The sequence below is a fragment of the Oncorhynchus mykiss genome, chromosome 19 (assembly GCF_057628025.1).
Source record: "Oncorhynchus mykiss isolate SJ-2025 chromosome 19, ASM5762802v1, whole genome shotgun sequence".
In the NCBI taxonomy this organism is placed as follows: Eukaryota; Metazoa; Chordata; class Actinopteri; order Salmoniformes; family Salmonidae; genus Oncorhynchus; species Oncorhynchus mykiss.
The window spans coordinates 33347420-33359898 of NC_143040.1; the positions used below are offsets into that span (position 1 = coordinate 33347420).

Sequence of the window (12479 nt, forward strand, 5' to 3'; positions counted from 1 at the left end):
CTTATTTTACTATTTCATATTTTTGACAACTTTTATTCCACTACATTCCTAAAGGAAAACTTTACTTTTTACTATACATTTCCCCTGAAAACCAAAAGTACACTTTGAATGAACAGCAGGACAGTAAAATGGTCCAATTCACACTTACACTTACACTTACACACTTACACTTACCTAGAGAACATTCCTGGTCAATCCTACTGCCTCCGATCTGGCAGACTCACTAAACACATGCTTTGTTTTGTAAATGATGTCTGAGTGTTGGCGTGTGCCCCTGGCTATCCGTACATAAAAAATAAAATAAACTGTGCTGTCTGGTTTGCTTAATATAAGGAATGTGAAAGGATTTTCTCAAGTACATTTAAAACCAAGTGCTTTTAGACTTTTACTCAAGTAGTTTTTTATTGGGTGACTTTAACTTAAAGATTACTTCTGTCATTCTCTATTACTTTTACTATAGAATGATAATTGGGTACTTTTTCCACAACTGGTTTAAACATGGGTGTGAGCGTTTCCTTCCTTCCATATATTTTGCACCAGTCTTTGCTCTATTCCCTTTTTAATTCCAAGTCACATTGAGATTGACTTTTATAATTTCATCTTTAGCTCTTGAACCCGAAGGCCATACAGCCATAATGCTCTCATTTGAACAATTGACCACAGCGGGGGCAATGTCCGCAACTGTACCGACACTCTGTCTACACGTTAATAACCACCGCATGCAATAAGGTTTTGGAACATCAGAAATTCTACATTCCTAGCACCCCAAAAATGATTTTACAAATTCAAAATATACACTTACTGTGCATCGTTATAACACAAATTCCCACGAAGGTGTTGGAGAAACAAATAACTTTCTTCTGAAACTCGTCAGTCTATTCTTGTTTTGAGAAATGAAGGCTATTCCATGCGAGAAATTGCCAAGAAACTGAAGATCTGGTACAACGCTGTGTACTACTCCCTTCACAGAACAGCGCAATCTAGCTCTAACCAGAATAGAAAGAGGAGTGGGAGGCCCCGGTGCACAACTGAGCAAGGGGACAAGTTAATTAGTGTCTAGTTTGAGAAACTGATGCCTCACAAGTCCTCAACTGACAACTTCATTAAATGGTACCTGCAAAACACCAGTCTCAACGTCAACAGTGAAGAGGCAACTCCGGGATGCTGGCCTTCTAGGCAGAGTTGCAAAGAAAAAGCCATATCTCCGACTGGCTGATTTTAAAATAATAATTTAAAAAATGTATAAATACAAAAATAAATGTAAAAAAAAGATTAAGATGGGCAAAAGGAACACAGACACTGGACGGAGGAACTCTGCCTAGATCTCTTTATTCAAAGACTCAATCATGGACACTCATACTGACCGTGGTTGCATTGTGTGATGTATTGTTGTCTCTACCTTCTTGCCCATTGTTCTGTTATCTGTGTCCAATAATGTTTACCATGTTTTGTGTTGCTACCATGTCTTAGGTCTCTTTATGTAGTGTTGTCTCTCTCGTCATGATGTGTGTTTTTGCCCTATTTTTATTTTTCATCCCAGCCCCTGTCCCAGCAGAAGGCCTTTTGGTAGGCAGTCATTATAAATAAGAATTTGTTCTTAACTGACTTGCCTAGTTAAATAAACTATACATCCCAAATAGCTCCTCTAACGTTACAGCCTTATTCTGAAATTGATTAACTTTTTTTTTTTTTTTTACCTCATCCACACACTACCCCATAATAACAAAGCGAAATGTTAGCAAATTTATAATTTTAACATACCTTTTATTTACATAAGTATTCAGACCCTTTGCTATGAGACTTGAAATTGAGCTCTGGTGCATCCTTTATCCATTGATCATCCTTGAGATGTTTTGATAACTTGATTGGAGTCCACCTGTGGTAATGATTTGGAAAGGCACACAGCTGTTTATCTAAGGTCCCACAGTTGACCCTGCACGTCAGAGCTAAAACCAAGCCATGAGGTCGAAGGAGTGGTTGTGCACAGATCTGGGGAAAGGTTCCAAAAAAATTCTGTAGCTTTAAAGGTCCCCAAGAACAGTGGCCTCCATTGTTAAACGGATTAAGTTTGGAACCACCAAGAAACTTCCTAGAACTAGCTGCCTCGACAAACCGAGAAATCAGGGGGGAGAAGGGCCTTTGTCAGGGAGGTGACCAAGAACCCAGAACCCAATGGTCACTCTGACAGAGCTCCAGAGTTCCTCTGTGGAGATGGTCATCCTTCTGGAAGGTTCTCCCGTCTCTGCAGCACTTCACCAATCAGGCCTTTATGGTAGAGTGGCCAGACGGAAGCCACTCCTCAGTAAAAGGCACCTAAGGACTCTCAGACCATGAGAAACAATTCTCTGGTCTGATGAAACCAAGATTGAACTCTTTGGTTTGAATACCAAGCTTCACGTCTGGAGGAAACCTGGCACCATCCAGGCTGTAATCTGTGCTAAAGGGTCTGAATACTTATGTAAATGTAATTTTTCTTTTTTTAAATTTGTAATAAATTTGCCAAAATGTTTTCAGTTTGTCATTATGCGGTTTTGTGTGTAGATTGAGGAAACATTCATTTAATAAATCTTAGAATAAGGCTGTTGCGTAACAGTGGAAAAAGTCTAAGGGTTTGAATACTTTCCGAATGCACTGTATGTGTAGAAATAGTTTTATGTAACTAAATAAAAATGAGCACAACCTGTCTAACACTGAATTAAACATTTTTTTGTAGAAATTAAAACTAATATAAAATCCCAAAACTATAATAACCTTGCTCAGACAGGTGTTGGCTATGCCAGCGGACCATGGCTATGTTTCTGAGCTTGTACCTCCCAGTATTGCTCTCATTCTCAAACTCGAGCTGGCCAACAGCATAGGCTGAGGAGGGGTAGAATGTAAATAGTGATAATTACATTTGAAATAAAGTACAGGCTATAACAGGGCTACACTGAACTCGCTAAACCGTCTGGAATTATTACTCCTGCCATGTACAAATGACTGACATGGGATATGCGAATAGGACTAGAATTACCTATGTGGTGGTTTGTGCTTGTGCACATAATTGCATAACCCGACCACCCCCAGTAAAAACTAATCCCATCCGAATAGGGCTGTTTCCTCGTCTGCTGTTGCCTCTGCTGCATTGTTCTCAATTTCAATATGCCGGTTAATTTTGCTATTATGCACATAGCAACGTAGGGAAAGGCGGCAATTCTTCTGAAGATTGTTTCAGAACCGCAGACAGCGACTATATCCAACGTGGTAGAAAGCGCATTTGTTATAGAATAACATTAGATTTATTAGTGTTGCACCATTTTTATTTTTTACTTAATGTAACCATATACCTCTTCAGTATCACGTCTTAAAATGGACTGTGCTATCCCCGTGGCCTCCTCAATGGATTAGTCCACCGAGACGGGTGCAAATCATTCTACTAGTTTTCCTTTGATTATCATTTTCAAATATATTTTATGATTCAGAATTGCCATGGCAAAGATAGTCTCACACAGTTCTGTATAAGACAATCAGTGTACAAGTAGCATGGTTTCAGATTTGTTTGTGCTATCATGTCAACTCCTTGCCATACCAAACATTTGTTTGGCATGATGACAGGTGCCCAGGCTAGTGTAAAAGACACCCCTCGGTCCTGTTATTTAAGATAATGTGGAATCCATAACATGTTTATTTGACTACTTTTACATTTCTGTATTGAAATGTAAGTCGTTCTATTTTTCTCCACCAGGGGATGCTGTCTCCATGGCTTTCATGCAGTCCTACATAGAGGTGTCAGAATCCCTAGAAGGTAATGCATTAAGACATGCATTTGAATGGTTGATTCAGCAGTTCTCCTTTCAATGTTATTGTAAATCACTGTACTTGAAGCAAAAGGGGTTAGGTAAGTTCCCTGATAATCTTTACAGTTAATCAATATGACCTTTTTTTTGGCTCTGTCAATAAGACGAGTCCTACAAAGACCTTGTGGTCGATAAGACAATTTAGGCTCGGTCAATAGAACTATTTTCATCTGGTCCGTCAGATCAATATGCCTGACTGTCGGATACTTATGCCATTTGTCTGTATATCTTTATGTATTTGATATCCAGATCTGTTGATTGTATCTATTTGGCATCTTAAGGAATGTGACGGTGAACTGTATATGTAGCCTATCCATTTTACATCAATGTGTCAGTTATCTTTATGCATGTATCTAACGTGTCCTGTCTATCCGGATGTATCTATAAGACGCTGACGTCAGCGACGTGGAGCTGGCTGTGCTGGATTGTGGGGAGTGGACTGACGTGTGCAGCGCTCAGAAAATCCGCTCCTTTCCCACCGTCCGTCTGTACCGCCCACAGGAGCCTAGCCAGCCCTACCAAGGCATGCTGGGTACTGAGAGCGTGAACAGGTTCATCATGCTGTGAGTGACACCTCCACTAAAGCAAAATAGAACATATAGAATATTCTATTGCATTTATGGACATCTCCTTCAAACTAGGTATATGGGGCCAGTTCAGGTGGGTTCAAAGTTGCAGAATGTTCAGCTATAAATGTGTTGTGTACAGTAGATATATTGTTTACCCTCGAAGGAAGGCTCAAAAAAACTAAAGCTAGAACTTCCTTCATTTACATGCATGTTACTGTAATGCCTTCATTTACATGTTCTATTAAAAGGCCATTATGTAGAGAGAAAAAAGGATGGGAATCGCTGCTGTGAGGTTACAATGGCAGTCGAACTTTGAAGGTGCTCAGAATAAATAAATAAAATTCTAGCTTAATTTACTTGTTACCGTAATGCCTTCATTTACATATTATAATTACAAAGTGACATGGTAGTGTGTTATTACATGTTACCTTAATGCTTTGTGTACATGTTACCTACCTTTCTCAAATTTCACCCTTTTCTGCACATTTATCCATTTGTTCTTAAAACGGGTGCATTCTTTCCTCATCTGGAAGATGAGTGCTTTGTTGTGTGTGTGTGTGTGTGACATTTTTTTGGGGGGGAAACTGTTCTAAAGGGTGCCCAGCCATGTCTTCTTTCATAAAGATTTTAAAGCATTTTTGCGTGTTAGTCAGACAGCTTAGAAAGAGCGGGGGGGAAAGGGATCGCGGTTGCGTACATGTGATAAGACCGTCAAACCATGGGGCCTTCACATCACCATGTCTGTGTTTTTCTTTTGGTGTGTGACCCAGGAGTCGTCTGGTGTCCCCTGTCCTCCTGTCCTCTCCTGATGAGGTGACATCATTCTTGGAGGGGGACCTGTACCAGCGACATGCAGCTATCGCCCCTGTCACAGTACTAGGCCTGTTCAGCTCCACAGCAGACGCAGGTAGCGTATGTGTGTGGCATTAACATATATAACAATCATGAATTAAAATGGAATTCTCCCGTCTCATAGTGTGTGTGTCTCTCAGGTGTGCCAGTGTTCAAGGAAGCAGCAAAAGCACTCAGAGGAGAGACGATGGTCGGGTTGTTTGCTGACAGACAAGCAGAAATATGGTACAGTGCTAATTTTAAAAATCATGTGTATCATACTGGAGGAATCTATCACACCCAACATGCTAGTTTAGGTGCAGGAACATAAGAACTAAAAGTAGTATTTCATTTATCCAAGTGTGTGGGGACTTTTTTTCAGTCTTCTCAAAGTGTATCATACTCCTAGGATTTTTTTTTTTCTCCATGGATTTTGCTTATGTATGTATTGGAGTTTAATACGTGTGCCTTTTGGAATATCCTGTAATTCTATAATAACAGTAACACCACATATTCAACAAATCTGTACACCTAATGTTTGTCCTCTTTAATAGAGGATGTTTATTAGAAGAGTTTTGAAATGATACAAATAAGGAAGGTGGGGGTGAAGGAGATGGAAACTGGTTTGGTCAGCAGCGGTCATCTTGGGCAATGTAGATACGTGACTTATTTCTTCACTCTCCACACTCTGGTAAAGACTCCTCAAAGCCCTACCCTTTTCTTCAGCTTTTTCTTCGCTGGGACATTAAACATCCATTTAAACATTTGCCGTATTTAATTTGAGTTGTGACCTAAAGAGTTATCTTGTCAGGTTGACACATTAATGAATGTCACTCACCACAATGGGCTGTAAACAAATAAAATGATTAGATCTTAGTTTACTTTTACAACCAGCCAAAATATTAAAGATTTTGATATTGCACTTGGCACTAACAATAAAGTTTGTTATTAGCAGTACATTGAAAGTAATTAATATGGTCATTAAATAGTAATAGTCCTTGGTTGGGGTCTGAGCAGATTATTTGTTGCGATTGCAAGCAATAGATAGTCCAGGGTTGTGGAAACCTTTTAGATCCACTATTTATTCCATGGGACAAAACTAGATCTAGGATATGACTGTGGCAATGCGTAGGTTCGGAGACATGTTGGACAAAACCCACTGAGTCGCTGATTGCTTCGAAAGCCTTTTTGGAGTGGGTCTGTGGACTTTTCCATGTGAATATTGAAGTCACCTAAAATGTGAATATCTGCCATGACTGAGAGGTCCAATCGGAATTCAGACAACTAAGTTAGATAAGCTGTATACGGCCCAGGAGGCCTGTAAACGGTAGCTATAAAAGTGATTGAGTAAACTGCATAGATTTCATTACTAAACACAAATGTAGTCCTTTTTTCGTATTGAAATTTGCTGTCGTTAATTTTAGCAACTCTTCTGTCATGCGAGGGGGGGGGGGGGGGTGGTATGGTCACTATTGTAAAACGGAGGAGAGGCCTCATGTAACACAGTAAATATCATCAGGATTGAGCCATGTTTCAGTCATGCCAATCACATCGAGGTTATGATCAGTAATTCGTTAATTGACTGACTGACTGCCTTGGAAGTGAGGGAACTAACATTAAGTAGTCCTATTTTGAGATATTATCACAATCTCTTTCAATAATGACTGTAATGGAGAACGACTTTATTCCACTGAGATTGCTAAGGCGAACACTGCCATGTTTTGCCTGACCAAGATCGAGACACAGACAGTCTCAGGGGGGAAAGCTGAACTTACTACACTGACTGCTAGTGGCAGACATTCTTCAGCAGGCCAGGCTTGGTCTGGTTTGTGGGAGAGTCTCAGAAAGGGGGACAGGTATCTAAAACATCGATATTTTGGGAGGAGGCAGAAAACCGTTTTCAACCAGCGATTGAGTTGTGAAACTCTGCTGTAGAGCTCATCACTCCCTCTAACTGGGAGGGGGCCAAAGACAATTACTTGAGGCCAACATCTTTCTCTGACATGGTGAGTTTGGACCCAGGTACAGAGAAGAGACCAGATGAGGAATCAGTGGTAAGGGATAAACATAATACGTTACTGAGAAACTGTAACGGAGGGAAGAGTGGGAAAACAACAAACACTAAGTCTCAAACTCAGGAGACAAACGCACACGGCACATAATTCAAACTTCAGCAAAGGACAACCAAAAACACACCTTTTTTAACAGGAAAATCATAAAGATTAAGTAGGACGCACCTGAGTGTCGTTAATGGGCCTAGGACTGTCTATGCCGCTCTCTGGTGACAGATGGAACCATGACAGGACAGTACCTCCCCCTTCTAGGAGCGGCTCCAGCCTTGGAGCCAGAGCGACTACCACATAGTTGGTTGGAGTCCCAGATCCAGGATGTCCCGAGCAGGCAGCCATGCTTCTTTCACACAGCGCGCATCCAACCCGGAAGCCAGCTGCACCAATGTGTCGGAGGAAACACCGTACACCTAGCGACCTGATCAGTGTGCACTGCTCCCGGCCCGCCACAGGATTATTTTTTAAACTGCGCCCGGCCCGCCACAGGAGTCGCTAGTGCGCGATGAGACAAGGATGTCACAGCTAGCACTGCGATGCAGTGCCTTAGACCACTGCGCCACCCGGGAGGTCCGAGTCCTACTTTTAAGGGAAGATCACCGGTGGACAGCCACACTCGTTGACCCGGTCGGAGGAGCCGAGGAGGCCTTCGGTGGCGGTTTGCGTGTTGGTGTCGGGCAGATGATCGGAGAAAGGTTGATCGCCTTCTGATCCAGGTGAGGCGACATCTTCGAATGAACGCCTCGGATGATGACACCCCCTCTTCGGCATCTTGTTCAGAAAACGGTGGGCAAACCAGAACTGACACTCAATCGGCGACAGTCCATTGGACGAGTTCAGCAATGTGTTGTGAGCATACTAGGCTCAGACGAGTAACTTGCACCAGTTGTTGGCCTTTGTGGAAACAAAACAGGGCAGGAACTTCTCCAGCTCCTGGTTGGCCTGCTCTGTTTGCCCATTCGACTGTGGGTGGAACCCTGAGGAGAGACTCACCGACGCCCCCAACAGGGAGCAGAAGGCTTTACAATACTGTGTGATGGACTGGGGCCCACGATCCGAGACAATGTCCTGAGAAAGTCTGTAGTCTCAAGACTCCTTCACTGAGGGCAACTTTGGTAAGGCAATGGAGAACTGACCAATGACCACAAGGATAGTGGTAAGCCTTTGGGATGGAGGTAACCCTGTGATAGTCTACGGACAGGTGGGACCAGGGCTGGCTGGGGATGGGCAGAGGTTGGACCAACCCAGCCGGGGCTCTGTTTTTACGACTTGCTTTGGCCACGTGCAACAAAGTCTGTTAGTGGGACCCCCGCCAGGGTCAGGTTCTCGGGTCTGGGCTTGTCGTACCATGGTTTCTATATTCCATAACAAGTGGAGACATAATGCGGGAGCTGGGGATGATGGGCTCTGAGTCCCTCCTTGACAGGGCATCTGCTTTCTGATTCTTGGATCCCAGGCGATTTAGGCTGGAGTGAAGTTGACCCTGTAAAACGGAGCCCGCCTGGCGAGCATTCAACCTCCTGGCTTCTTGAATGGAGACCAAGTTCTTATGGTCTGTCCAGATCACGAAAGGATGAGGTGCCCCCTCCAACCAGTGTCTCCACCCCTCAAGGGCCCACTTGACTACCAAGAGCTCTGTTACCCACATCGTAGTTGCATTCCGCTGGCGAGAAACGCTTGGAAAACGTCCAAGGCATCCACCTCTACCACAAAGGGACGAGTAGGATCAGGATGAACGAGGATGGGTCCGGAGGTAAAATGTCCCTTGAACTCCGTGAATGGCCTGTCGGCTTCGGGGGTCCAGCCGAAACAACAGGTCTGAGACTTGCAGGGTAGAGTTGTGAGAGGCACTGCCACGGCACCAAAGTTCTGTAAAATGCCTGTAAAAATGGCCAAACCCAAGGAACTGCTGGAGACGTCTCAGGACTTGGCGGGCTTGCAGGATGTGTTCCGGAAGGGTCTTGGAGAAGATCAGGATGTCATTGAGGTAAACAAAGACGAACCGATTCAACGATTGACCAATGGTTGGAAGACTGCCAGTGAGTTAGATCATCTGAATGGCATGCTAAATACGCATAGTGGACACTAGGGGTGTTAACTTCTTGGTTACTGGGGGGGGCAGTATTGAGTAGCTTGGAAGAATAAGGTCATGTTGCAATTCCTAAGGCTTCCACTAGATGTCAACAGTCTTTAGACTGTAAAGGAGGGGCTCATAAGGAGACTTTGAGTCAGTGGTCTGGCAGAGAGCCACGGGCTCGTGACGCGCGGTCATGAGAGTTAGCTCGCATTCCATTGCTTTTCTACAGAAAAAGGAATTGTCCGGTTGGAACATTATTGAAGATTTATGTTAACATCCTAAAGACATCGTTTGACATGTTACTACGGACTGTAACGGAACTTTTTTGACATTTCGTCTGCTCCTAGTGAACACGCTTCGTGACTTTGGATTTGTTTACAAAACATGCTAACAAAAGTAGCTATTTGGACATAAATGATGGACATTATCGAACAAATCAAACATGTATTGTGGAACTGGGATTCCTGGGAGTGCATTCTGATGAAGATCATCAAAGTTAAGTGAATATTTATAATGCTATTTCTGACTAATGTAGACTACACAACACGCTGGATATTTCTTTGGCTGATTTGGGCTCTGAGTGCCGTAGATTATTGCATGGTGTGCTTTTTCCTTAAATACAAATATTTCCTATTTTTTGTATTTATTTATTTATTTATTTATTTCACCTTTTTATTTAACCAGGTAGGCAAGTTGAGAACAAGTTCTCATTTACAATTGCAACATGGCCAAGATAAAGCAAAGCAGTTCGACATATACAACAACAGAGTTACATATGGAGTAAAACAAACATACAGTAGAAAAATAAGTCTATATACAATGTGAGCAAATGAGGTGAGATAAGGGAGGTAATGGCAAAAAAGGCCATGGTGGGGAAGTAAATACAATCTAGCAAGTAAAAGACTGGAATGGTAGATTTACAGTGGGAGAATGTGAAGTAGAAATAATGGGGTGCAAAGGAGCAAAATAAATACAGTAGGGGAGGGGGTAGTTGTTTGGTCTAAATTATAGATGTGCAGTAATCTGTGAGCTGCTCTGACAGCTGGTGCTTAAAGCTATTGAGGGAGATAAGTGTTTCCAGTTTTTTGTAGTTCGTTCCAGTCATTGGCAACAAAGAACTGTAAAGAGAGGCAGCCAAAGGAGGAATTGGCTTTTTTGGGTGACAGGTGGGTGCTGCTATGGTGACCAGCGAGCTGAGATAAGGTGTGGCTTTACCTAGCAGAGACTTGTAGATGATCTGGAGCCAGTGGGTTTGGCGACGAGTATGAAGCGAGGGCCAGCCAACGAAAGCGTACAGGTCGCAGTGGTGGGTAGTATATGGTGCTTTGGTGACAAAACGGATGGCACTGTGATAGACTGCATCCAATTTATTGAGTAGGGTATTGGAGGCTATTTTGTAAATGACATCGCCAAAGTCGAAGATCGGTAGTATAGTCAGTTTTACGAGGGTATGTTTGGCAGCATGAGTGAAGGCTGCTTTGTTGCGAAATAGGAAGCCAATTCAATAACATTTTGGATTGGAGATGTTTAATGTGAGTCTGGAAGGAGAGTTTACAGTCTAACCAGACACCTAGGTATTTGTAGTTGTCCACAAGTCAGAACCGTCCAGAGTAGTGATGCTGGGCAGGTGCAGGAAGCGATCGGTTGAAGAGCATGCATTTAGTTTTACTTGCATTTAAGAGCAGTTGGAGGCCACAGAAGGAGAGTTGTATGGCATTGAAGCTCATCTGGAGGGTTGTTAACAGTGTCCAAAGAAGGGCCAGAAGTATACAGAATGGTGTCGTCTGCGTAGAGTTGAACCAGAGACTCACCAGCAGCAAGAGCGACATCATTGATGTATACAGAGAAGAGAGTCGGCCCAAGAATTGAACCCTGTGGCACCCCCATAGAGAGTGCCAGAGTCCCGGACAACAGGCCCTTTGATTACACACATGGAGCTCTATCAGAGAAGTAGTTGGTGAACCAGGCGAGGCAATCATTTGAGAAACCAAGGCTATCGAGTCTGCCGATGAGGATGTGGTGATTGACAGTCGATAGCCTTGGCCAGGTCAATGAATATGGCTGCACAGTAATGTTTCTTATCGATGGCGGTTAAGATATCGTTTTAGGACCTTGAGCGTGGCTGAGGTGTTTGTTCACTTGGCTTTTGAAGAACTTAGAAAGGCAGGGTAGGACAGATATAGGTCTGTAGCAGTTTGGGTCAAGTGTCCCTCCCCCTTTTGAAGAGGGGGATGACCCCAGCTGCTTTCCAATCTTTGGGAATCTCAGAGGACACGAAAGAGGCTGAACAGGCTAGTAATAGGGGTTGCAACAATTTCTGCAGATAATTTTAGAAAGGGTCCAGATTGTCTAGCCCGGCTGATTTTGTAGGGGTCCAGATTTTGCAGCTCTTTCAGAACATCCGCTGACTGGATTTGGGAGAAGAAGAAATGGTGAAGGATTGGATGAGTTGCTGTGGGGGGTGCAGTGCTGTTGACCGGGATAGGGGTAGCCAGGTGGAAAGCATTGCCAGCCGTAGAAAAATGCTTATTGAAATTCTCAATTAAAGTGGATTTATCGGTGGTGACAGTGTTTCCTATCCTCAGTGCAGTGGGCAGCTGGGAGGTGTTCTTATTCTCCATTGACTTTAACAGTGTCCCAGAACTTTTTTGAGTTTGTGTTGCAAGAAGCACATTTCTGCTTGAAAAAGCTAGCCTTAGCTTTTCTAACTGCCTGTATATAACTGCTTCCCTGAAAAGTTGCATATCACGGGGGCTGTTCGATGCTAATGCAGAACTCCATAGGATGTTTTTGTGTTGGGCAGTCCGGTCTGGAGAGAACCAAGGGTTATATCTGTTCTATATCTGTTCATCTGACACAGCGGTTGCATTAAGGAGAAGTTTATCTAAAGTTCCATGTATAATAGTTGTATCTTTTATCAATGTTTTATTATGAGTATTTCTGTGAATTGATGTGGCTCTCTGGAACTACTGAACATAACACGCCAATGTAAAATAAGATTTTTGGATATAAATATGCACTTTATCGAACAAAACATACATGTATTGTGTAACATGAAGTCCTATGAGTGTCATCTGAAGATCATCAAAGGTTAATGATT

The 12479-nt window shown here is 42.9% G+C and overlaps 1 protein-coding gene across 8 annotated transcripts in view; it reads left to right on the forward strand.

The window, feature by feature from the left end:
- Window positions 1-12479, forward strand: part of txndc16 (thioredoxin domain containing 16) — a 49567-nt gene that overhangs the window by 16185 nt on the left and 20903 nt on the right. For all 8 annotated transcript variants that reach the window (XR_016488892.1, XM_036954475.2, XM_036954476.2 and 5 more), the window contains exons 12-15: window positions 3725-3784; window positions 4225-4399; window positions 5176-5312; window positions 5398-5482. Coding sequence is in view for 7 of the 8 variants with exons in the window: in XM_036954475.2 (XP_036810370.2) it covers window positions 3725-3784; window positions 4225-4399; window positions 5176-5312; window positions 5398-5482 (457 nt within the window). In the remaining variant the exon portion in view is untranslated. The remainder of the gene's footprint in view (window positions 1-3724; window positions 3785-4224; window positions 4400-5175; window positions 5313-5397; window positions 5483-12479) is intronic.